At 44.9% G+C, this 26,899-nt stretch overlaps 1 protein-coding gene across 1 annotated transcript in view; it reads right to left on the minus strand.

Moving 5' to 3' along the window:
• RNF10 (ring finger protein 10) overlaps window positions 1-26,899 on the minus strand; it is a 2,146,785-nt gene that overhangs the window by 742,294 nt on the left and 1,377,592 nt on the right. The window contains exon 12 of the mRNA XM_044069816.1: window positions 23,185-23,286. Within this exon, the coding sequence (XP_043925751.1) occupies window positions 23,185-23,286 (102 nt within the window). The remainder of the gene's footprint in view (window positions 1-23,184; window positions 23,287-26,899) is intronic.

The following is a 26,899-nucleotide window of genomic DNA, read 5'->3' on the forward strand; positions in this document are numbered from 1 at the left end:
GTAGAAGAAGTATAGACCTTCTTTCCCCATCTATCCAAAGCTCTGGCCTCTTTATCTAGAGGAACCGGATTTTTTACAACAGAGGCCTTGACCCCTTGGGTCCCTGACTAATAGTTTCTGGGTCCGCCCTAGGACTCTTATAAAGATATTTATGAGCCTCAGGCACCCTGTAATACCTATCAGGCTTAACAGGCGCAGGAGGCAGAGAATCAGGATTAAGCGAAGCCTCTGAAAACACATCCTGCACAACATCTAGAACAGGTGGAATAGCTAAGGGCCTATGTTGAGGTAAAAGCAAAAATTCCTAAGCCTTTTCCGAGAATCAGAGAAGTCTTGACCTTCCCACTTAAAATGCTCCCTCATAGAGTGAAGTGTCTCTGAAAAAGAAAAATCCTCTGGAGGAGAAGCAGAAGGCGTGGAGTCCTCTGCATCAGAATCAGAATAAGGAGAGTACTCCTGCAAGTCTTCAGCCGAAGACTCTGAAACATCTGAAACCTGTTCAAAACTTCCCAACTCTGGCTCCACCCTAGGCCTCTTATCTGGAGGGGGCAAAGAACCTCTAATCAGAGTAATTAAATCTTCTGCCATTTTAAGCATGTTCTTCTTAGGCACAGACCCTGCAGAACTAGGAGTGACACCAACAGATGCTAAACCTGGCCTGCCCCTGGGAGAAGCCTTGGAAACAGAAGGAGAGGGCCTAACCACCCTGGGAAGGGAGGGGAGTACAGTAACCTGAGAAGCCCCTTCAGCCTGCCCTGCCTCAAGAGAGGCCACATCCTGCAAAATTAAAGTCTCCCCCTGAGACTCTAAAGAAGTCTCCGTCGGACCAACCGGTTCCACTGAAGCCTCTAAAGAACCGGCATCCGGAACGGACGACTCATCTTGCCTGGGTTTAACTGTTTTGTCTTTGCGCTTCTTCGTGGTAGCGGGCGCCGGAGAATCAGACGGCATATTATAATTGCACCGCTTACCGAAGACCAGCCTAGCACAATCTAACCTTCGCTTAATAGTGTGCTTATTGAACCTAGCACAAAAGCGACACCCAACTACGTCGTGCTCAGGCCCCAAACAAGGAATGCACAAAGAATGATAATCCCTATGCGGTATTTGTTTCCCACAAGAAATACAATTATTCACTTTTTCTGACATCCGGTACTATACTGAGGCAAGAAAAAACCAAAATAATCCCCAACGGGGTACTTAGCCAACTTGGATTCGGTCTGAAACTCCGAACTCGAAAAATTTCATAACGCCGAACGGCACTTGCAACGCTGCTTCTGCATCGGACCATGCGGCAAAAAAGACTGAGGATATGACGTCGGTCATGCGCTTTTGTACCCTGACGTCCTGATGTCAGTTTTAAGCGCCTTGACCGACGTCAGCCTAATACTTTGGTATTCGGGCCGACCGAGGACAGCGGACTACCCATATGTAAGGACTGCAGCAATGTGAGATGAAGAACATCCAGATACTCCTACCCCAGATCCAAATGCTCCAGAACTAGATTTAGCCACCCAATTTAATTCCTTCTTTATTGACTATTTCAAAACTGACCTCCTCATTCTCTATCTCCTCCCCATCTTCTAATACCCCATCACTCACCCCCATAATCTCTACATCAACACCCTACTCCCAATCCACCAATTCCTCTACCCCCTCTTCCACACAAATTCTATCCTCATCCATACCACCCCAAAATACAACGCTGCCCGACTGCACTCTCTTCACTTTAAATCCCATTCCTACTACTACTATTAAGAAACTCCTCCAGAAATTGAAACCATGTACCAATGATCCTGATAATATCCCTTCTTACTTTCTTAACATTGCTGCCGAAAGTCTGGCCTACCCAATTAGCATCCTAATTAACCGCTCCCTACTAGAAGGCACAGTTCCCCAAATTTGGAAACAAGCCTTTATTATTCCATTACACAAAGGTGGTAGCAATAATAACATTACCAATTTTCGTCCCATAGCCATCCTGTCTCCCCCATTTCAAAAATCCTCGAAAAATGTGTGCAAATCCAACTCCTTCCTCATCTCCTAGACAACAACCTTATAACCCCCACGCAGCATGGCTTCAGACCTAATCATAGCACCATGACTGCCCTTCTCTCATTCCTTGAAATAGTAAATAAAGCCCGAGACTCTGGACAAATAGTTTCCACCTTACTCCTTGATCTTTTCAAAGCCTTCGATACTATCTCTCACAGCCTGCTCTTAACTAAACTCTCCAAACTCTACCTATCCTCCTCCTCTCTGAACTGGTTCTCTAGCTATCTATCCAACAGAAATCAAGCTGTAAAATGGAAAAAAGCAACTTCCTCTTTCCTAAGTACCCCTACCGGAGTTCCACAAGGCTCCATATTGGGCCCTCTACTCTTCAATATATTTATTGACTTCCACAAATCTATCCCTTTCTCTAGCATTATCCAATATGCAGATGATTCTACTATCATCTGCTCTGCCTCTTCTATCTCCACCCTACAAAAACTTACTCAAGACTTACTCTTCCACAGAGCAATGGATGCTAAGCAATCATCTAGTTCTCAATGCCACCAAGACCAAATTAATGTTATTTACTCCCTCCAAACTCCCTCCCCCCAACATGAACTCACTCTTAGCTACTAATCAAAATAACTCACCTCTTGAAATAGTGTCAGAGACCAAACTACTTGGGGTCCACATTGACAACCAACTAAAATTTAATTCCCACCTACAAAAGAACATCAAAAAAACACATAAAAAACTTGGCATGCTGTATAGACAAAATGCCTACCTCACACCCACCACTAAAATCACTCTAGCTACTTCCTTCCTTATTCCCTCCCTCCTCTATGGTGCCCCACTTACTAATCTTCAGTGCTCGTTAAAAACAACAGCTCACCTCTTGCTATAACAAAATTGCTAGATTCGCTACCACTCATAAGTCTTCCACTCACCACTGTCTCTCCCTCCATAAACTAAAATGGTTAGAACTTCCCAACTATCTTGCGTACACTCAACTATAGCTCACAAGCTTATTCTAAACCCCTCCAACTGTCCCTCCATCTCCTCTGCCTTTAAAATGCACCATCCAAATAGAGTTCTAAGGTCTAATAATCAAAATCTATTAGAAGTCCACAAACCGACTCATCCCCCAGGCAAAAACCTCCTTTCCTTCAGCCTTGCTCGCCTCTGGAACTCCCTACCACCAAACATCCGCACTACCTCTAACCACTCTACCTTCAAGAAGTCACTTTTCTTACACCTAGCATCTCAATGGGAATGCTCTTGTACCCACCCCACATAACCAACTCTACCTTTGCCCTGTACTAACAAATTCTACTCTATTCATCTACTATGTTTGTTCATTAAAATGCATTTATGTTTTGCTTTTATTCCTTCGTTAGCCTGTACCAAGATTGTCACTGTCAAATGTTAAGTACATTTATGTTTTGCTTATGTTCTTTTATAGTATGTACCTACATATTTACTGTCAAATGTTAATGTACATTTATTTTCTTTTTTGGAGCTTTTCTCCCCGGGACTCCATTGAAAACGGGTTCTTCAATGGCCCAATGGACTATCCTGGTAAACCAAATGCAATAAATAAATAAATAAATAAATAATGCTGCCAGGTTTAAGGTTCTGAGTTTACTGTGCAGAATCTGATTGTTCTGCTGTGTCAGAAGATGAGGGATTTGAGGTAGAGGCCAAAGTGGGCCTTGGGACAGTCTTTAGGATTGGGTACCAGTGCTGCCGTGGCCAGTCTGGCGCAATTAGGATCATTTTTGGCCTTTCGTCTGACTTTTAGAAGCACCTTGGTGAGAAGAAGCATCGGAGGGAAGGCACAGACTGTCCGGTTTTTCCAGCTTAATGATAGAGCATCCACTTTCCATGCTTGAGAGTGATAAGTCCTTGTGCAAAATCTCTGTATTTGGCAATTGTGAGGGGAGGCAAAAAGATCTATGTCTGGGCGTCCCCATTCCCTTGTTATGTTGAACACTTGTGGATTTAGCTTCCATTCATAAGGATCCCTGAGATTTCTGCTTAGTCTGCCAGTGTATTTTTTGTTCCTGGCAGGAATTGTGCTTGCAGATGTACCTGGTAGGTCAGTGCTGTGTTCCACAAAATCATGGCTTGTCTGCATAGGGGGTAGGAATGTGTGCCCCCTTGCTTGCTTATGTACCACATAACTGTGGTATTGTCCATCTTTATTAATAGTTGTCCTGGATGTATTAGGTCCTTGAAGGCTGTCAGGGCATTCTGTACAGCTAGCGTCTCTTTTTGATTGATGTGAAGATGCATTTGTTCCTTGGGCCACGTGCCCTGAACACATTTTCCTGTCATATGTGCTCCCCAGGCATAATCCGATGCATCTGTTATTGTCTGCCTGGCTGTAGGGTAAGGTGAAGGGCTGTCCCTTGTTGTGGTGACAGGCCTGGGACCACTATCAAAACTCCTGTTGTAGGCAGGGAATCAAGGTTATGATTGTCCCTAGGCTGTGACGATGCGGAGTCCAAACACTTTTTAGATACCATTGTAGTTTCCTCATATGCAGTTTTGCATATGGAATTAGTAGAATGCAGGATGCCATGAAACCCAGGGCCTGTGGAATTTTTCCTGCAGGGAGCTGGGTCTTTGTTGCCATCATTTGAAACTAATGAGTCAGTTGCCTTTGCTTGTCTGGTGTGAGAAGCCATCTGGACAGTTTTATTTAAGCTTCCACCCAGGAATATTCGCTCTTGAGAGGGCACTAGTTTTGATTTATTTTCGTTTAATGTGTATCCTAGGAAAATTAGCAATCTTTTTACAAATGCCAGGTGCTTTAGAAGAATGTCCTTGCTCTCTGCTTGAATAAGGCAGTCATCCAAGTAGGGATACATTTGAATTCCTTTTTGTCTGCAAAATGCAATTACTGGTGCCAGGCATTTTGTGAAGACTCTGGGCGCAGCAGATAAGCCAAAGGGCAGTGCAGAGAATTGGTAATGCATTGAGCCTGCCATAAATCTGAGGTATCTTCTGCACGATTGTCTGATTGGGATGTGCAGGTATGCCTCTTTGAGATCCAAAGTAACTAGCCAAGCCTTCTTGCCCAGCATGGACAGTAGTTGTAGTGTTAACACTTTGAATTTTGGAACATCCAGGAAAGTATTTAGGATTGACAGGTCCAGTATTGGTCTTCAGGCTGTGTCTTTTCTAGGTACTAAGAAAAGTCTAGAGTAAAATCCTTGTCCCTGTTCTTCTTGTGGAACTTTATGAATAGCTCCCATATCCATAAGAGCAGCAATCTGTTTTTGTGCCACTGCCCATTGGTTTTGTGGCAGGTTTGGCATACCTGTTGGTTTTGGAAGCGTGTGGAAGTGGAACCTGTACCCCTGAGAAACTATATTCAGCACCCATTGGTATTGGGCGATCATGTGCCAATTTCTTGAGAAAAGTGCTAGCTTTCCCCCTAGGGGCGCTGTCAACTGGTAAGAGCCTGGCATTTGCAGAGGGAAGTCATTGTGACCGTTTCCTATAAGGTTGTGATTGGTCTTCTCCTTTGGGGGCTGAAGCACCCCATTGTTTAGGTCTGTAGGAGCCTTGGGGCTGAGATCTGCCTCTTGGGCGTCTGTATCTGCCTCTTTGTGGCCTGACACTGGAAAGGACCAATTTTTTGAAGGCCAGTTTCTGCTAAATCTAGGTGGTTGAACCTGTAAGAAATCTTTCACCATTTGCATTGACTTTGCTTTATCCTCCTTTTTCCTCAACACCAAAGTATCATGCTGTAGTGGAGCATCCAATAATTTTACTTTAACATGGTCAGGTAAACTTTGTTCTTTCAACCAAGCACGTCTTCGAATAACTGAGCCTGTAACTGCGGCTCTACAAGAAGCCTCTAATGAATCAAAACCACATTGCAGAGTATGCTTTCCCACTTGTTCAACTGCATTTAAGCATGTGAAACTGGCAGTTTAAAGCTCTTACAGCTAAAGTAGCAGAAGTGTAAACTTTTTTCCCCCATCTGTCCAGAGCTCTGGAATCCCTATCCAAGGGGACAGGGTTTTTTGGCAGTGGAAGCTTTAACCCCTTTAGGACCCTGAGAAATTGTTTCTGGGTCTGCAGCGAGGTTTTTATAAAGAAATTTATGAGAGTCAGGGACCCTGTAGTACCTGTCTGGCTTTACTGGTGCAGGGGGTAAAGAATCTGGAGACAGACTGGATTAAAAAAAAAACATTTACAATATCAAGCACAGGGGGGATTAGCCAGGGGCCTGTGCTGAGGCAATAAAAGGAAATATATGAGCCTTTTCTTGGATTCCGAGTAATCCTGGCTCTCCCAATGAAAATGCTCCCTCATGGTGTGCAGGGTTTCCCCAAAAGAATAATCCCTCAGGCGGTGAGGCTGAAGGAATGCACTCTTCAGCATCAGAGTCCTCATAGGGAGGAAGAGAATAGCCCTGATCAGAAGAAGAATCAGAGGAAATGGAAACCTGATCAGAGGAATCATAATCAGTGTCTTGCCTAGGCCTTTTGTCAGGAGGGGGATGGGAGCCCCTGATTAAAGTAATAAGGTCTTCGGCCATTTTAAGCATCTGTTTCTTTGGCATGGATGACTGTTCTGGAGAATGCTGCACTTGTTTCCTTGTCTTTAATGGTGTTTTTGACTTTGTTGCTGTAGTAGCCTTAATTGTAAGCTGTGAAGGTCTGAAAACACCCTCAGAAGCCGGTGCCTGCAAAGCGGCTCTAGACCCATCTGAGGGTATAGTTTCCGTAGGCCCAATACCTTGAGTTTCCACAGGCCTCTGTGTCTCTACGTGGCTTGTTGGTTACAGCATGTGGCTCTGAGGTAGCGGGTGTCAGGAGCTGAGAAAGCGCCTCACTGAGAACCGGCGACTGGCCTAGAAGAGGCATCGGTTTTGGACCTCGGATGCCTGTCTTTTTCTTTGTCTTTGCGTTTTTTATACATTCCGGTCGGTTGTTCCAACGGCATTACATAATTAAATCTTCGTCCAAAATAATGTAAAGCAAAATCAAACTGACGTTTAATAGTGCGTTTATTGAATCTAGCACAAAACCGACAACTAGTAACGTCGTGGTCAGGGCCTAGGCAAGGAATGCAGTAAGAGTGAAAGTCCTTATGAGGTATTTGCTTCCCACAAGAAATACAATTAACTTTTACTGACATCGGTCTGGAGCAAGAAAAAGTTTCCCCAACGGGGTACTTAGCGTTACTGAAGACTTCGGTTCTGAAACTCAATTTTGAAAATCTCAGGAGTCTGCCGACCAGCACTTGTGAACTGCTTTTGCTTCGGGCACCCGCGGCAAGAAAGACTGAAGAAAATGGCGTTGGTTGCAACTTTTATACCCCTGGCGCACCAACGTCAAGGAAGAGCCGACAGCAACCGACGCCGGACCAAGACTTTGGCACTCGGGCCGACTGCAGGTCGCCTGCCAGCAGGATAACCCAAGTGTAATGACTGCAACAGTGAAACACGATGAACATCTGCCTTCTCTTGGGGAGGAACAAGTGGACGACCTAAGAGAAGTTGTTCTGTATGCAAACACCATGTCAGATCCTTCTTACAGGGGTTTATACGAATCTGATGAGACAAGGGAAGATCCTACATTGACCATTGGGCAAATAGCCACTGATGTACTCATGTGCAGACGGGCTAGAGGAATTAATAGAATGGAGGAAGCCACAGTCCCCAGGACTTTAAGGACTACCCTGGCCTGAACTTTGTGACTGTTTAGCAAGGATCTGACTTGGTTGCCTAGTGATTCTACTCTTTCCGGTGTTAGTCTTGCTGAAATGGTGGCCGAGTATTTCTGAGCCTAAGAATACAATGTGCTGCGAAGGAGATTATGCTGATTTTTTTAGGTTGACTGCGATACCTAGACTGGTGCACAAGGATAGAGTCTCATCCCTGGTTCTGATGAGTTGATGCTTGGTGGTAGCAGTGAGGAGCCAGTCGTCTAGGTACAGAAACATCTGGAATCCTTGATTTCTCAGGTGAGCCATTACCACTGCCATGCATTAGGTGAACACAATGGGGGCTGTAGTGAGGCCAAAGGGCAGTGTTTGGAACTGAAAATGACAGGCTCCCAAGCTGGAAGCGCAAGTGTCTTCTGGAGCGCCTGGCCACTTTGATGTGGTAGTACACATCCTGAAGATCTATTGAGCACATCCAATTGTCTTTCCCGATAAAGGGAAATATAGACTGCAGAGTGATCATTCGGAACTTCAATTTCTTTACGGACTTGTCTGCTGAGATCTAGAAATGATCTCCAGTCCCCTGATTTTTTTGGAACTAAAAAGATCCTATTTACCGTGTGGGGACTTCTTGGATGACTTTTTTGCAGCAATGAGATGACCTCTGATGTTGCAAGGTTTAGCTGAATGGGTGGCACATCTGGTACAGACAGGTTTACTGGGGGATCAGATAACCTCTGGATATTATGGTCTGTACCCAACAATCTTGTGAAATGTTTAGCCAGGTGCTTGGTAGACGACCCCCTGACTATCTCCAGAGAAGGACAGTCGGGCACCCCCTCAGGGGCGATGGAAGGGACGATCGGAGAAGGTTTCTCTATCTCCCTGGTGTTGCGGAACTGCTCTGCCATGAGGGCGACGTCTTCCATAACATACTCCCACCTCTGCCTCTAGCAGAGGGTTGACCTTGTGCCGGAGGGAAACCTTTTTGCGATTTATGGAACCACATTTTTCCTCCTGTATTACCCTTGGGATAGGGTCTAGATGGGAGGGAGAAACTGACTCTGATGGCAGATAAGGTTTTCCCTTCCTGCTGCACCTGGTCAAGGTCTCGTTCACCTGATGTCCAAAAAGAGATGAACCATCAAAGGGGACATTGGTAAAGGAAGACTTAAAGGATTCCATGAAGTTATAAAGATACATCCAAGAATGTCTTTTGAGAGATACCTGCTGGGGCTGCCTTACTCGCTCCGTCCACTGCATACGATATCGGCCTCATGGAGGAGTTAGCTATCGACGTAAGGGTGGAGAGCTGTGCAGAAACCTTATCCATGGATCCCGGAGCTACTGAACCCTGAAGGTCATCTCCCAACTTCTTTCAGGAGATCCCTCTGAAGTCAAGTGAAATGGGTAAGGTAATTCAGCGATCTTACAGTAAATGCCGCTGAAGAGAAAGTACAGTTGTGTACACTTACCATAATGTAGATGTTAAAGTGTATTCACTGTTGCAGTCATTACATTTGGGTTATCTGCTTGCAGTAGCCCTCAGTCGGCCTGATTAACAAAGTCTTGGGTCCTGTGTCGGTTGCTGTCCCTTCTTCCATGAAGTCGGGGGTATAAAACATACAGCCAATGCCATTACATCAGTTTTTGTTGCCCCAGATGTCAGGTGCCCCCCTAATGGGAAACAATCAAATTTATAAATACAAGGATATACCTCCAACAAAAAAGCAAATACACCAAAAAGCTTTTAGAGCATAATGAGAGTAGAGGTATAGCCAAAAGAAGAAAGGGGGCTGGAGGGAGGGCAACCAGGACTGCAACAGTGAATACACTAACATCTACATTTACGGTAAGTGTACACAACTGCACTATGTTTGTGTTTCACTGTTGCAGTCATTACATTTGGGTAGATTCCCAAAGCTAAGGTTGGGAGAAGGAATTTAAATAGAATTAGGATCAGCTATAAGGCTCTGCAAGACTGCAGTGGCAAAACCAGCTCTGGATTTAGAGAAAATTGGCAAATGATAATGCTTGGTGAAAGTATGTACAGAACTCGGGTAACAGCTTCTAGGATATCCCTAGTAGGGACGCCCCCCGAAAAAGGCTGTAGAGGTAGATGCAGCCCTGGTTGAATGGGGTCTGTTGCCCTGTGGGATAGCTTTTCCATGGTGCTCATAGCAGAAATTAATGCAGTGTCCTATCCATTTTAAAATGGTTTTGAAATAACTTTCCCCTCTGTCCCTGCAGCAAATGCCACCAGCAGTTCAGATTTCCTTTGAGGTTTAGTCCTGTCCAAGTAGGATCTACACTGTCTGCGCACATCTAAAGAGTGCAGTATTCGTTCCCCTTTGTTCTGTGGGTTAAGAAAGAAGGTTGGCAAATGAAGGGACTGATTAAGAGCCACACTGGATACCACCTTGGGCATGAAGGAGGGATTGGTTCTAAGGGGACACCCTGTCCGCATGGAAGATGATGAAAGGTCCCCCTGCCATAAGGGCCTATAATTCAGATACCCTTCTTGCAGAAGTGATTGCTAAAAGGAAAGCTGTTTTCCAGGAAAGAAATTTTAAACCTGCAGTAGCAGCTGGCTCAAAAGGAGGAAGAGTGAGTTGCTCCAAGACAAAATTAAGATACCAAGCTGGAGTTGGAGCACTGCTGGGTGGCCTTAAATTTTTGGCCTCTCTGAGGGGCTGCTTGAGCAGTGGGTGAGAGAAGAGGGGAGGCTCTGTGCTATAATGAACTGAAATGGCTGAGGCATGAATTTTTATGGAGGAAAAAGACAAGCCCTTATGAAGCATCTCAGTCAAGTATTGTAGAATCTGAGGTAAATTGGGCACTGCTGCATTCATTCCTTGAAACTGGTTCCAGGCAAATAATCTTTTCCATTTTGCAGCATAAGATTTTTTAGTACGAGGCCTTCTTGCCTCTAAAATGATATCCATAACTGATTTACTGAGGGATGGTAAAGGAGCAATTAGGTAATTAGCCAGGCTGCTAGGTTCAGGATTTCCAGCTGAGGGCGCAGAATCTGGTTCTCCTGCTGAGACAACAGGGAAGGAGTCCGAGGCAGGTGCCATGGAGAGCCAAGCGTGACTCACTGCACAAGAGTGGGTTACCAGTGTTGGCGAGGCCAGTCTGCTGCAATTAAAATCGTCCTTGGCTTGTCCCGTTTGATCTATAGCAGTACCTTGGAGAGCAGAGGCAGAAGAGGAAAGGCATAAACTGATAGGTTTTTCCAGCTGAAGGATAGTGCATCCACTTTCCCAACTAGCTTGTGGGGAATCCTTGTGCAAAACCTGTCCAGTTGATGGTTCTGGGGGGAGGCAAACAGGTCTATATCTGGGCTCCCACATTTGCTTGTCAACATGTTGAAAATCCTTGGTTCCAGTTTCCACTCGTGTGGGTCCATGAGGTTTCTGCTTAGTCCGTCTGCCAGTGTATTTATTTTTCCAGGCAGGAATTGAGCTTGTAGATTCACATGGTAGCTCAAGGCTGTGTTCCACAATAACATGGCTAGTCTGCAGAGGGGGTAAGAATGTGTACCCCCCCCCCTGCTTGTTTATGTACCACATGATAGTGTTGTTCGTCTATCATTAGTTGTCCTGGAAGAATGTGGTCCTTGAAGGCTGTCGGAGCATTCTGTACAGCTAACATTTCCTTTTGATTTATGTGCAGGTGCATTTGACTTGGGTTCCATTTGCCCTGAATGCACTTGCCTGCCAGGTGAGCCACCCCCCCCCCATGCATAGTCTGATGCGTCTGTTAAGATTTTGGTGGCAGGAGGTAATTTGAATGGTAGTCCTCTGTTTTGGTGGCAGGCCTCTGCCCACCAAAGAACTCTAGGCGTAGGCAAGGTATGATAGGAATCCTTGCTTCTAGATCCTGTGAATGTTGACACCATAGGCTTTTGAGATACTACTGTAGTTTCCTCACACGCAGCCTTGCATATGGAATTAGAAGAATGCAGGAGGCCATGAACCCCAAGACTTGTAGTATTTGCCTTGCAAACAGCTGGGTTTTTGTGGCCACCTGTTTGAAGTTGTCAAATGAATCAGTTTCTCTGGTGTGAGGAAAACCATCTGGGAAGTTGCCTTCAAGCTTGCTCCCAGGAATACAATTTGTTGACAGGGTACCAGGTGGGATTTCTTTTTGTTTATGGTGAACCCCAGACAAGTCAGTACCCTTTGAACCAAGGCCAGATGATTCAAAAGAATGTCCTTGCTTTATGCCTGAATTAGACAATCGTCCAGGTATGGGTATATTTAAATATTTCTTTGCCTGCAAAATATGACGACTGGAGCTAGGCACTTTGTGAAAACCCTGGGCGTTGTAGATAAGCCAAAGGGCAGTGCAGAGAACTGATAAGCACATGTAGCCTGCTTTGAAGCGTAGGTATCTTCTGCAAGACATCCTGATAGGGATGTGCATGTATGCTTCTTTTAAGTCTAGTGTTGCCAACCATGCATCCTTTCCTAGCATAGGAAGCAGCTGGTGAAGAGTCAGCATTTTGAACTTTGGAATCACCAGAAAGGTGTTTAGAATAGAAAGGTCCAGGATAGGATGCCATGTATTGCCTTTTCTGGGTACCAGAAAAAGTCTCTAATAGAAACCTTGTTCCTTTTCCTCTTCTGGTATCAACTGAATAGCCCCCATGTTTGAGAGAGAGAGTACTTGATTTTGGGCCTCTGCCTACTGATTTGGGGGTAGATCTGGCCACCCGCTTGGTGTTGGTAACGTGGAAATTAAATCTTTATCCTTGGGACACCATATTTAAAACCCATTTGTCCTGGCTAATGAGTTCCCAGTTTTTGGCCTGCAGACCAATCTTTACACCTAAAGGAGCATTCAGTTGGGAAGTGCATGAAAGTTTTAAAAGCAAGTCACTGAAACAGTTTTCCATGGGGGGGGGGGTCTTACTACTCCCCAAGGTTTGGGTGCAGAAACCCACCACTGCCTAGTCTTGTGTGTCCCTTGGGACTGAAGCCTAGGGTTTCTGCTGTGTCTGGGTTTGGCTTAAGACCTGGAAGGGGCTGGAAAGGACCAATTTTTAAGAGGGCCAGTGCCTACTAAATCTAAGATGCTGAACTTGTAAGAAATCTTTAACAGTTTGCATAGATTCAGCTTTATCTTCCATCTTTTTAAGAACTTCCTCAGCCTTGTTGCCAAACAGGCAGTCCTGATTTAAGGGAGAATCCAACAATTTAGCTTCAACATGATCAGGCAAACCTTTCTCCTTAAGCCAAGCATGCCTTCTGAGCACAGACACAGTAACAGCAGCCCTGCAAGAGGCCTCTAATGAATAAAATCCACACTGCAATGTACTTTTTCCAAACTATTCAGCAGAAAGCATTAAATCCTGTAATTCTTTATATTTCAGCACAATCAGGAATTATCATTTTCTGTTTAAGCAATCCAATAACATGTTGTTGATACTTTAACATATGAAACTGGCAGTTTAAAGCCCTAACGGACAAGGTTGCAGAAGTGTAAACTTTCTTACTCCATCTATCCAGCGCCCTGGAGTCTCTATCAGAGGGGGTAGGATTTTTAGCAGTAGAAGCCTCAATGCCCTTGGGTCCCTGTTAAATAGTCTCTGGATCCGCAATAGGATTTTTAAAAAGAAACTTGTGAGAATCAGGAACCCTGTAATATAGGTCAGGTTTTCTGGGTGCAGGAGGCAAAGAATCAGGGGGCCAAACTAGATTCTGAAAAGGCATCTTCAACCATGTCTAGTACAGGAGGTATAGCTAAAGGCCTATGCTGAGGCAGGAGGAAGAAATCCCTAAGCCTCTTTTCTGAATCGGAAAAATCCTGGCTTTCCCAGTGGAAATGCTCCCTTAAGAGTATGTAAGGTCTCACCAAAAGAAAAATCCTCTGGAGGGGAAGCAGAGGGAATACAGTCCTCTGCATCAGAATCCTCATAAGTAGATAAGGGCAAATCCAGATAATTAGAAGAATCAGAAAAAAAATCCGAATCCTGTTCAGAAGATTCATAAACAACTTCAGACCTAGGTCTCTTAGAAGGGGGAGGTTGGCTTCCCCTGATTAGAGTTATTAGATCTTCAGCCATTCTTACTTGTTTTTTAGGCATAGAGGCCTGAGTATGCAGCCTGGGCATCAGCTTCTTAGACATGGTTTGAGATTTTGGCCTAAAGAAGATGGAGGCGGTTTAATATTCAAGTCCGTAGGCCTGAATACATCCTCAGAAGCTGGTGTCTGCACGACGGCTCCGGACCCATCCAAGGTAGAGACATCCGCAGGTTCCACAGTTGAAGCATCTCGCAGCATACCACTCAGAATGGGTCTCTGTAGAGGCCTGCGAGTCAGAAGTAGTGGGTATCAGGGGCTGCAAAAGCACCTCACTGAGTACCGGCGAACTGGCGACTGGCTTAGAAGCGTCATCAGCAGCTTTGGACCTCGGCAGCCTGTCTCTGTCTTTATCTTTGCATTTTTTTCGTAATCCCGGTAATCGGATGGCTAACAGACGACATTTCTGGATAACTAAACAGAGAACCGAAATATTCAGAAGCAAAAATATACAGACAGATAGTGCGCTGACTAAATAAAGCACAAAACCAACAGCAAGGTACGTCGTGGTCAGGGCCTAGGCAAGGAATACAGTACGAATGAAAATCTTTGTGAAGTATTTGCTTTCCACAAGTAATTCAATTATTAACTTTTACTGACATCGGTAAGGAGCAAGAAAAAAGCTTCCCCAACAGGGTACTTGGCTTTAGTTGAAGACTTCGGTTCTGAAACTCGAAAACAAAAATTTCAGGAGTCGGCCAACTGGCACTTGCAAACTGCTTCTGCTTCGGGCACCGCACTGCAAGAAAGAGATGTGATGGTGTTGGCTGCATGTTTTATACCTCTGATGACCTGATGTCATGGAAGAAGTGACAGCAATCGACACAGAACCCAAGACTTTGTTAATCAGGCCGAATGAGGGCTACTGCAAGCAGATAACCCAAATGTAATGACTGCAACAGTGAAACACTAAGAACATGGTATTGCTTTCCATACCTATCCATCGTCCTGGACTCCATGTTAGGAGGACAGATATTAGATGATGTTTCGGACAACTCCTTCTTGGTGGCCGCTGCTACCACCATAGCAGCAACTGGTAAGAAAGGACTTATCTTGCAGTGCAGTCATGAATTTATCTGGCCTCCTTGGGACAGGCTCCACTGTGTCTGGGGAAGTCCAGGCTTTCCGTGATATGACCCCTAAGACCTGGTCATAAGGCGGCGTCACCCAGGAGGTGGATGGTCGGGAACCAAAGGCCTCAGGATACCCTGATTCGCCCTCAGCAGGGTTAGATGTCTTCCAGTCACCCCTCTAAGGACTTCTAGGATGTCAGAAAAAGAGACATCCTCAGGGGGGATCTAGGGGACCCTTCCGATTCCTCCAAATCAGTGTCAGAAGTGACAAACTCAAATGAGTCAACATGATTCATCTTGCAAAGTCTCTTCCGAGGGAGTTCTCCTGTGGGATAATCTGGGGAGGTCTTGGAAGAGGGGGCACCAATGGGGGCTGCTTGGGTCTCTGGTTCCCTACGCTGTGGGGGTGGGCAGGGGAGAAAATGTTGCTGCCTGCTGCTGTTGGGACAGGTTCCAAGGGTATGGCTTTTGCAGAGAATCAAGCCTTCTCTATTGCTTTGAAAGCCTCCCCGCCCACTCCGAAGACCTCCGCTCGAGAAGGATGGTCTGCTCCGAGCAAGGGGGAATGGCTCTGAAGCAGATGTGGGAACAGAGCTGAGTTGAGCCGAGGCACCGAGAGGGAGGGTCGGTTCCAAAGAAAACCCAGGGTGAAACCCATGATGACTATCCCCCCTCGGAGTCGAATCGATAGCATCGGCTCCAAGGTCCCTAGTCTCCAGACTGAGCCGCTGAAGACAGAGTAATTAGTTCCGAGGAAGCAGGGAGGATCCCCGGAACTGACGGATACAACACCAAAGAACCTGAAGTGATTGGCTCCAAGAGCGAAGCAGTCAGAGGAGGAGCAGTGGGGTTTGCAAAAAGGTCAGCTCCGAAACCTTCGGGTCTGGAGGGGCCAACTTCTTTGCCAGAGCTGGATCAGAAAGCAACAGATTCACCACCCATTCGGTGTACTCATCTGAGTGTGTCCTGGAGGATCGGCTGGAGACAGAAGATCTCCTCCTCTCCAAAATAAAGAGATCTCAAAGTAGGTGAGACAAGGTCATTGTCAGGTAATTGTCTCGGTACCAAAGGTTGCCTCTGCACTGAAGAGACTGACTGTACCGATAGAGAAGAAGCTGAATCGGAGCCAAAACTCCTTGGCTCCGATGCTTTGGACTTTTTCGATGGTTCCAAAACTGGAGCCGAAGATTTACGTTTAGAAGTCTTACTGACCAAGTTTCAGCTGTTCCAGGAAGGAAAGTACAGTTTTATACCTACCATAAATGTAGATGTTCGAGTGTATACACTGCTGCAGTCATTACACACTTGGGTTATCCTGCCGTCAGGTGGTTCCCCAGTCGGCCTGAGTTCCAAAGTCTTGGTCCAGCATCGGTTGCTGTCGCCTCCTCCCTGACGTCAGTGCAACAGGGGTATACAAGATGCAGCCGACGCCATTTTCTTCAGTTTCTCTAGCCCCAGATGTCAGGTGCCGCCAAATAGGTAGGCAATTCAAACTGCTAATAAAACATACATAAGAAAAGCAAACAACTTTCAGCTACCAGCAAATACTCCTCATAGGTAGTAAAGGGTAGAAGACATAGGTACATACCAGCAAGTAAGAGGGGGAGGGAGGGTAACCTGGACTGCAGCAGTGTATACACTCGAACATCTACATTTATGGTTGGTACAAAACTGTACTAGGTTAATCGTGTTACACTGCTGCAATCATTAGACCTGGGTAGAATCCCAAAGCTGAGGTAGGGTGGCTGGTTCTATAAGGCATTAGGGGTGGCTATAAGGCCCTGCAGCACTGCAGTGGCGAAGCCAGCTCTGGATTTAGAGTATAGAGGCAGATGGTAATGCTTGGTGAAGGTATGTACAAAACTCCAAGTTGCTGCTTCCAAAATATCCTTGGTAGGTACTCCTCTGAGGTAGGCAGTTGAAGTGGCTGTTGCCCTAGTGGAGTGAGATCTAATGCTGCTAGGTACAGATTTCCCATGGAGTGTATAGCAGAAACGTATACAATGTCCTATCCATTTTCAAATAGTCTGTTTTTGAAATGGGTTTTCCCTGTGCTCCTGCAGCATATGCTACCAATAATTGCTTAGGGTTTTCCTGAAAGCTTTGGTTTTGTCCAAGTAGAAGCGTAACTGCCTGTGAATGTCCAACGAAAGTAGCAGTCTCTCCCCTTTATTCTGTGGTTTTGGATAAAAAGTTGGCAAATGAATAGTTTGGTTTAGAGCCACACTGGATACCACCTTTGGCATAAACGTAGGGTTACTTCTTAAAGACACCCTGTCCTGGTGGAAAATGAGGAAAGGTTCCACTGCCAATAGTGCCTGTAATTCTGAAACTCTCCGCGCTGATGTTATTGCCAGGAGCAGAGCAGTTTTCCAAGAGATATATTTTAATTCTGCTGTATTAGCTGGCTCAAAAGGCAGCAAAGTTAATTTTTCCAAAACTAAGTTGAGGTCCCAAGTAGGAGTAGGTGCTCTACGGGGCGGTCTTATGTTTTTAGCCCCTCTGAGGTATTGTTTGAGCAAAGGATTAGAAAAAATTGGTGGATCCGTGTTGTAATGAGCAGAGATAGCTGAGGCGTGGATCTTGATGGATGAAAAAGAGAGGCCCTTGTCCAGCATCTCAGTTAAGTATTGCAGTATCTGAGGAATGCTTGGGACTAGAGGGTCAAGGCTGTGAGCTTGGTTCCAGGCACAGAATCTCTTCCATTTGTCCGAGTATGCTTTCCTGGTGCTAGGCCTTCTGGCCTCCAGAATGACATCCATAACAGCTTTGGAGAGCGGCACTGCTTGCTTGACTAAGGAATCTTCCATGCAGCTAGGTTTAAGGTCTTTAGCTGGCTGTGTAGTATCTGATTGTTGTGCTGAGTCAGCAGATGTGGGATTTGAGGAAAAATCCAGGGTGGTCCTTGTGCTAAGTTCTTTAAGCTTAGGTACCAGTGCTGGCGTGGCCAGTCTGGTGCAATCAGGATCATCTTTGGCTCTTCTTGCCTGGCTTTTATGAGTACCTTTGGCAGAAGAGGTAGTGGTGGGAAAGCATGTACTTTTTTGTTTTTCCAGCTGAATGAAAGGGCATCCACTTTCCATGCTTGTGGATGGTAACTCCTTGTGCAGAATTTCTGTAGCCGGCAGTTCACTGAGGATGCAAACAGATCTATGTCCGGGCTCCACCATTTCTGTGTTATCATTCTGAATATTTGAGGATTCAATTCCCATTCGTGGGGATCCATGATGTTTCTGCTTAAGTCGTCTGCCAGTGTGTTTTTCTCTCCTGGCAGGAATTGTGCTTGCAGATGAACTTGATAGTTTAGAGCTGTGTTCCACAAGGTCATGGCTTGTCTGCAGAGGGGGTAGGAGTGAGTGCCCCCTTGCTTGTTTATGTACCACATAACTGTGGTGTTGTCTGTCTTTAGTAGTAGTTGTCCTGGATGCAGCAGGTCCTTGAAAGCTATAAGGGCATTTTGTACAGCTAGTATCTCTCTGATTGATGTGAAGATGCCTTTGTTCTGCGGGCCACTTACCCTGAATACAGTTGCCTGCCATGTGTGCTCCCCAAGCGTAATCCAATGCATCTGTTGTCAGTGTTTGCCTGGCTGTGGGTTGAGTAAAAGTCTGTCCCCTTGTTGAGGTGACAAGCTTGAGCCCACCATCGAAACTCCTGTTGAAGGCAAGGAATTAGTGGTATAACTGTTTCCAAACTTTTGACAGTGTTGAGACCATACATTCTTTAGGTACCATTGTAGTTTCCTCATATGCAGTCTGGCATATGGAATTAGTAGTATGCAACATGCCATGTAACCCAAGGACTGAAGAATTTTTCTTGCAGGGAGTTGTCTCTTTGTTGCCATCAACTGAAAGTATTGAGTCAGTTGTCCTTGCTTGTCTGGCGTGAGATAAGCCATCTGGGCTGTTGTGTTCAAGCTGGCACACAGGAATATTATCTGTTGTGAGGGCACTAGTTTTGATTTCTTTTCGTTTAGTGTACTCCAGGCAACTTAACTTTTTTACAAACGCCAGATCTTTAGAAGAATGTCCTTGCTCTCTGCTTGAATCAGGCAGTCGTCCAGGTACGGATAAATTTGAATTCCTTTCGGTCTGCAAAATGCAATTACTGGTGCCAGGCACTTTGTGAAGACCCTGGGTGCAGTAGATAAGCCAAAGGGCAGTGCAGAGAATTGATAGTGCATTGAACCAGCTATGAATCTGAGATATCTTCTGCAGTTTTGTCTGATAGGGACATGCAGGTATGCCTCCTTAAGGTCCAATGTCACGAGCCAAGCTTTCTTGCCCAGCATGGGAAGAAGCTGCTGTAGTGTCAACATTTTGAATTTCGGAACATCCAGGCAAGTGTTTAGAGAAGAAGGATCCAGAATGGGCCTCCAGGCTTTGTCCTTTCTGGGAACCATAAAGAGTCTTGAGTAAAATCCTTGTCCTTGCTCCTGTGATGGTACCTTTTGAAAAGCTCTCATATCCATGAGTGCTGTAATTTGTTTTCGAGCCTCTGCCCATTGATTTGGTGGCAGATTTGGCATTCCTTTTAACCTTGGCAGTGTGAAAGTGAAACCTATAACCTTCAGATACAATGTTGAGAACCCATTTGTCTTTGGTGATCATATGCCAATTGTGATAGAAAAGTGCCAGTTTTCCTCCCAAGGGGGCTGCCAAGAGAGAGTTGTTTGGCAGCTGTAGTGGGAAGTCATTGGGGCTGCTTTTTATATGGTTGGGGCCTGTCTTCCCCTTCTTTCTGGCCTGATGCAACCCATTGTCTAGGCCTGTAAGGACCTTGTGGTTGACTTCTACCTCTTGGACATCTGTATGTGCCCCTTTGAGGTCTGTCTAACTGGAAAGGACCAATTCTTAGTTGGCCAATTTCTGCTAAATCTAGGAGGCTGAACCTGTAAGAAATCCTTCGCCGTTTGCATAGATTTTGCCTTATCCTTCATCTTCTTTAATACCTCTTCTGCCTTAGCTCCAAACGCATCCTGCTGCAAAGGTGCATCCAATAATTTTGCTTTAACATGATCTGCTAACATATGTTCTTTTAACCAAGCAGGTCTTCTAATGACAGAGCCTGTAACTGCTGCTCTACAGGAGGCCTCTAAAGAATCAAAACCACATTGCAAAGTATGTTTTCCCACCTGTTCAGCTGGATGCAATAAATCCTGCATTTCTTTAAAAGTAGGAGGATCTGAATCTGGAAGCATTTTTTTGTTTCAACTGAGACAGTAAAATTTTCTGATATTTTAGCATGTGAAACTGGCAATTTAAGGCTCTCATTGCTAAAGTTGCAGATGTATATACTTTCTTTCCCCATCAGTCTAATGCTCTGGAATCTCTGTCAGAGGGAACTGGATTCTTGGCTGATGAGGCCTTCACCCCTTTGGGTCCCTGAGAAATAGTTTCAGGGTCAGCAACAGGGCTTTTGTACAGAAACTTGTGAGAGTCAGGGTCTCTGCAGTATCTGTCAGGTTTAACTGGGGCTGGAGGTAAGGAATCAGGATTTAAGCTGGATTCAGTATACACATCATCCACAATATCTAACACTGGCGGAATAGTAAGGGGTCAGCGTTGAGGTAATAAAAGAAAGTCTCTGAGCCTTTTTTTGGGTTCTGAGTAATCCTGGCCTTCCCAATGGAAATGCTCCCCTATGGTATACAAGATTTCCCCAAAGGAGTAGTCCTCAGGCGGAGAGGCTGATGGAATTGACTCCTCAGCATCAGAATCCTCATAAGGGGGGTAAAGAATATCCTAGGTCTGAGGATGAATCTGAAGAGATGGACAACAGGTCGGATGAGTCAGTCTGCCATCCTGTCTAGGCCTTTTATCAGGAGGGGGATGGGACCCCCTGATCAGAGTGATTAGGTCTTCGGCCATTTTGAGCATTTGTTTCTTAGGCATGGAGGCCTGTGCTGGAGAATGCTGTATTTGTTTCTTTGATTTTAATGCTGGTTTAGACTTGGCAGAGGGTTTAATGCTTAACTGAGTAGGTCTGAAAACACCCTCTGAAGCTGCAGGCAGCTCAACTACACGGGATCCCTCTGAAGGGTTAGTTTCGGTAGGCTGAATATCTTGTGCGTCCGAAGGCCCATCTATCTCCACGTGGGAGTCAGAGGCACCCTGTGGTTCTACAGAAGCAGTAGTCAGGGGCTGCGAAGGCGCCTCGCTGAAAACCGGAGAACCATTGACTGGCCTAGAACAGGCTTCAGTTTTGGGCCTCTGATGCCTATCCTTGTCTTTGTGCTTTTTATGTATTCCGGTCTTCGGAAGTTCCGATGGTATAGTATAATTGAATTTTCTACCAAAATAATGTCGGGCAAAACCAAACCGACGTTTAATAGTGCGCTTGTTAAACCTAGCACAAAACTCGACAACCAGTGACGTCGTGGTCTGGGCCTAGGCATGGGTATACAATAAGAATGGAAATCCTTATGAGGTATTTGCTTCTCACAAGAAATACAGTTATTAACTTTTACTGACATCGGTCTGAGGCAAGAAAAAGTTTCCCCAACGGGGTACTTAGCTTTGTAGAAGACTTCGGTTCTGGATTCGGAATGAAAATCTCAGGAGACGGCCGACCAGCACTTACAAACTGCTTTTTCTTCGGGCACCGCACAGCAAGAAAGACTGAAGAAAATGGCGTTGGCTGCATCTTGTATACCTCTGTCGCACTGACGTCAGGGAGGAGGTGACAGCAACCGACGCCAGAACAAGACTTTGGAACTCAGGCCAACTGGGGAACCACCGGACGGCAGGATAACCCAAGTGTAATGACTGCAGCAGCGTAACATGAACATCTGGTCATAAGACCCCTATCAGTTTACGTTTTTCTCTCGTTCAAGACCCTGGTACTGAAGGCATGGCAAAAGGTACAGGGCTCTTGCAAGTGAGCTTCAACTAAGCAGTACACACTAGCGTGACTGTGTCAGACATCTTTTGTGAACATCTATCACATTTTTTAAATCCCGAAGTGCGATGATCCTTATGCTGTCTGTCCTTAGACATGGTAACAGGAGCAAATTATCTAGCTAGAAAGAAGACAACACTAACTATACTAAAAAACTACTATCTACTGATGTAACAATAACAACAAGAACAGTAAAGATAGAAATGAATATTCCATTGTTTATTATAAAACTTTTTTTTTTTTTTTAAGGAACACAGGGAGGAAAGGCCCTCTAACTTAAACGGGCAACTACAGCCCTCTAACTGAAATGGGCTGTACAATCCTATGGGGAGGAATAGGGGTCAAACACTCAGAACAATCAAACAATAAAGCTATTAACTATAAAGATGTAAAGATGAAGGGAAAAGTGGAGAAAGGACAAGATGTAGTAAATAAATCTACTACTTGGCCAACGAGCCAGTAAGGAGACAACCTCGAAGCTTTTGCGGCAAACAAGATCTGGGGAATTGCCATGAGGCACCATGGGCTAGGGGTTAGCCTCGAGCCAGTAAAAGCTCTTGAGCTTTAGTACTGGCCGAGTCGGAACCGAATGACTAGATAGGACTACATAACGTCATATATTTGTTTTATTAGCAAAAAAATTACTAGACTCTTTTTCAACACTAATTCAGTAACAGAAAACTGTCAAATCAACTCCTCCTTAAAGGGGGTATAATGTCTTCCCTGATTGAAGGTAATATATTTTATTTTGTAATTGTTAAACTGTTTGAATTGGTGGGGAAGCCTTCTGTAAATAAAGGACTTGTGGGATTGAGAAGTTATACTCTGTAAAGGGCCGAGGCACTAGAGGAATTTTACATTATTTTTTAATAAAGTTATAGTGGAAACTGGTCCATCTTTTTATGGTTCCTGCTAATAAATGAAATTATGTCTAATGGTAAATGGATTTTAGCAACTTATGGAAAAAGATGACAATTTAGTATGACTAAAGGAAATTATCAATATTTGTATATCTATAGATTTCTACTTTTGTAAATATGTAAACATTTTGTACACAAGAGAGTTACTTTTGAAGAAAGGACCCTAACTCTTTTTATAGATGCCATGGGAATTTGCATCCCCCTGAGTTACCAACTTATGTCGATAAGGTTTAGGTTTAATATCTCATCTGAAGGACAGCACACTCAGGCATGTAGCACTTCTGTCTTGCTGTACTGCAGTGGCAGCATTCCATCTTCCAAGTGTGGAAACAGAACCTGCAACCTTCTGTACTAAAGGTGTGTGCTACCTGTTTTGCCACCGACACAACTGACGGTCTTGCTTTAAATAACTAAAAAAAAATCAGCATGACCATGTGCTTTCTTTCCATAAGTACAGTAGTTTTTTCCCGGCCACATTATTTTTCAATGCAGTTGCAATGCCATGTCATTTATTCACTTACATTTGCCCTGTTTCTTATTCTCCTCTATCTCAATCCTGCGCTCACGACGTTGTTCCTCTCGAGCTTTCCTCTGACGTAGACGCCTTCTTTTCTCAATGTCACCTGTAAGCATATTTAGACAAATTTTAACCCCATGATACAAGCCATTTGTCCCTATTATAAAATCAGGATATGCACTAACAAGCAAAATGAAACAAGTTAAATATACTGTAGGCATCTAAGTGGTATCTGACGAAAAAATGAATAAAATAGGAGCAAATGATGCCCAAGCTGTTATATTTTTATGTTTGTTGATCAGTTTAGTCCCAGTACACCTGTGGCCTACACCCTGGGGGAGATCTGAGATGGTACTCAATGACCAGATGGAATTTGACCACCACACTTGGAAAAATCCCCCATTTTCCCTAGACAGTACAAAAGGGTTGCTGTTAAGACAGAGAGGAAAATTCAAGGCGGAGGCTGAGTTTTGGACAGTAATGATGACCGAATGAAAATGCTGACAAAAAGTACAGTTGTGTACACTTACATAAATGTAGATGTTAGAGTGTATTCACTGTTATAGTCATTACATTTGGGTTACCTGCTTGCAGGTAGCCCTCAGTCAGCCTGATTAACAAAGTCTTGGGTCCTGCGTCAGTTGCGCTCTCTTCTTTCGTGACGTCAAGGGTATAAAACATGCAGCCAACGTCATTACATCAGTCTTTCTTGCCCCAGATGTCAGGTGCCCCCCTAATGTGAAGCAATTAAATCTATAAACATACAAGGTTATACCTCAAACAAAAAAGCAGATAAACCAAAAAGCGTTTAAGCATTGAAAAGGAGAGAAAAGGTATAGCCAAACTAAGTCAGGGAGCTGGAGGGAGGGTAACCAGGACTGCAACAGTGAATACACTCGAACATCTACATTTATGGTAAGTGTACACAACTGTACTATGTTCTTCGTGTTTCACTGTTGCAGTCATTACATTTGGGTAGATTCCCAAAGCCAAGGATGGGAGGAGGAATTCAGATAGCATAACCAGCTATATGGCCCTGCAAAAAGTACAGTTTTGTACCTACCATAAATGTAGATGTTAGAGTGCGCATACAGCTGTAGTCATCACACTTGGGTTATCCTGCCGTCAGGCGGGTCCTCGGTCGGCCGAATTCCAAAGTCTAGGTCCGGCATCGGTTGTCGTCGCTTCTTCCCTGACGTCAGTGCAGCAGGGGTATAAAAGAGGCAGCCGACGCCATTTTCTTCAGTTTTTCTTGCCCCAGATGTCAGGTGCCCCCAGAGAGGAAGGCAAAACATGATGTCATGCAAACATACAAAGTAGATAAATCAAAACAGTAGTTGCAAGCAAATGCACCATAAAGGAATACCCCAAATAGGTTGTATGTTAAAGGTGTTTGTCATAAGCCCTGTCCTAAGAGGGGATGGAGGGAGGGTAACCTGGACTGCAGCTGTATGCGCACTCTAACATCTACATTTATGGTAGGTACAAAACTGTACTATGTTCATCGTGCATACAGCTGCAGTCATCACACTTGGGTAGAATCCCAAAGCTAAGTAAGGGTGGCTGGTACTAAGCGGAATTAGGAGGGGCTAGAATGCCCTGCAGAACTGCTGTGGCAAAGCCCGCTCTAGATTTTGAGTATAGTGGAAGGTGGTAGTGTTTGGAGAAAGTGTGCACTGAACTCCAAGTAGCTGCTTCCAAAATGTCCTTGGTAGGGACCCCCCTGAGGAAAGCTGCTGAGGTAGCTGTAGCCCTGGTGGAGTGGGATCTGATGTGTACAGGCACTGATTTTCCATGAAATGATTAACAAAAGCGTATGCATTGGGCTATCCATTTTGAAACGGTCTGTTTGGAAATAGCCTTTCCTTGAGCACCTGTAGCACAGGACACAAAGAGCTGCTCAGATTTTCGGAATGACTTTGTTCTGTCCATGTAATAACGAAGTTGCCTGTGAATGTCCAAGGAATGTAGTAGCCTCTCTCCTTTGTTCTGTGGATTTGGATAAAAGGTAGGTAAATGAATAGTCTGATTCAAAGCCACACTGGATACTACCTTTGGCATGAAGGTAGGGTTGGTTCGTAAGGAGACCCTGTCCTGATGGAAAATGATGAATGGTTGCACAGCCATGAGGGCCTGTAGCTAGGAAATCCTGCGTGCTGAGGCAATAGCCAGAAGGAAGGCTGTTTTTCATGACAAGTATTGTAGCTCTGCTGAAGAAGCCGGCTCAAAAGGAGGCAGTGTCAGCTTCTCCAATACGAAGTTGAGGTCCCAAGCTGGAGCTGGTGGTTTCTGTGGGGGTTTTATATTTTTTGCCCTTCTGAGGAACTGCCTTAGAGGATGTGAGAATAAAGGAGGATCTGTATTGTATTGTGCTGAAATGGCTGAAGCGTGGATCTTGATGGAAGAGAAGGAGAGGCCACTGTAACATCTCAGGTACTGTAAAATCTGAGGTATATTTATTACCCAAGGATTCTGACCCTTTGCTTGATTCCAGAACAAAATCGTTTCCATTTGGCGGAGTAGATTTTTCTAGTCGAGGGTCTCCTGGCCTCCAAGATGACATCCTGTACCTCCTTGGAGAGGAGAGTTTGTTGGCAAATTAAGGTATTCTCCATGCAGCTAGATTTAGAGTTCTGAGCTGGCTGTGAAGGGTCTTGTAGTTGTGCTGCGACAACAGAAGAGGAACTTGAGGAAGGATCCATGGTGGTGAGTGTGACAGGCTCTTTAGGAGAGGATACCAGTGCTGTCCTGGCCAGTCTGGAGCAATGAGAATCATTTGTGGCCTCTCTGCTCTGGTTTTTAATAGGACTTTGGCCAGTAGAGGTAGAGGCGGGAAGGCATAGACTGTCAATGTTGTCCAATTGAAAGAGAGTGCATCCACTTTCCAGGCCTGTGGATGATAGGTCCTTGAGCAGAATTTTTTCAACTGGTAATTTCTGTGGGTAGCAAATAGATAAATGTCTGGATGCCCCCATGCCAGAGTTATCTTTGAGAAGACTTGAGGATGCAACTTCCATTCGTGTGGGTCTGTCATAGATTCATAGATTAGTACTAAGCTAACTGCTCTTGTGAGCCTTTTTAAGCCTAGCCAATTATCCCTTGTGAGACTCAAACTCTGCACCTTGTGTTTGTAAGGCAAACACCTTAACCATTAGGCCACCCTCCCAACCCTAATAGATTAGTACTAAGCTAACTGACCTTGAGAGCCATTTAAAGCCTAGCCCATTATCCCTTGTGAGACTCGAACCCTGCACCTTGTGTTTGTTTATTAGGCCACCCACTAGATATAGTATTTCTGCTTAAGTTGTCTGCCAGTGTGTTCTCCTTCCCTAGCAGGAATTGTGCCTGTAGTTGAATTTGTAATTCCAGTGCTGTGTTCCACAGGGTCATGGCTTGCCTGCACAGGGAGTATGAATGCGTTCCCCCCTGTTTATGTACCACAACTGTGGTGTTGTCTGTCCTTATTAATAGCTGGCCTGGATGCAGTAGGTCTTTAAAGGTTATAAGAGCATTTTGCACGGCTAGCATCTCCTTTTGGTTGATGTGTAGATGCATCTCTTTTTGGGACCATTTTCCCTGAATACACTGACCTACCATGTGTGCTCCCCAGACGTACTCTGAAGCGTCTGTTGTGATGATTTGAGTTGCTTGTGGTAAACAGAAAGGAAGACCTGCATTTCTTTGGCATGCTTGAGCCCACCACAAAAATTCCTTTTGAA

Source organism: Protopterus annectens, chromosome 4.part0, assembly GCF_019279795.1.
Source record: "Protopterus annectens isolate FY-2018-M chromosome 4.part0, PAN1.0, whole genome shotgun sequence".
Lineage (NCBI taxonomy): Eukaryota > Metazoa > Chordata > Ceratodontiformes > Protopteridae > Protopterus > Protopterus annectens.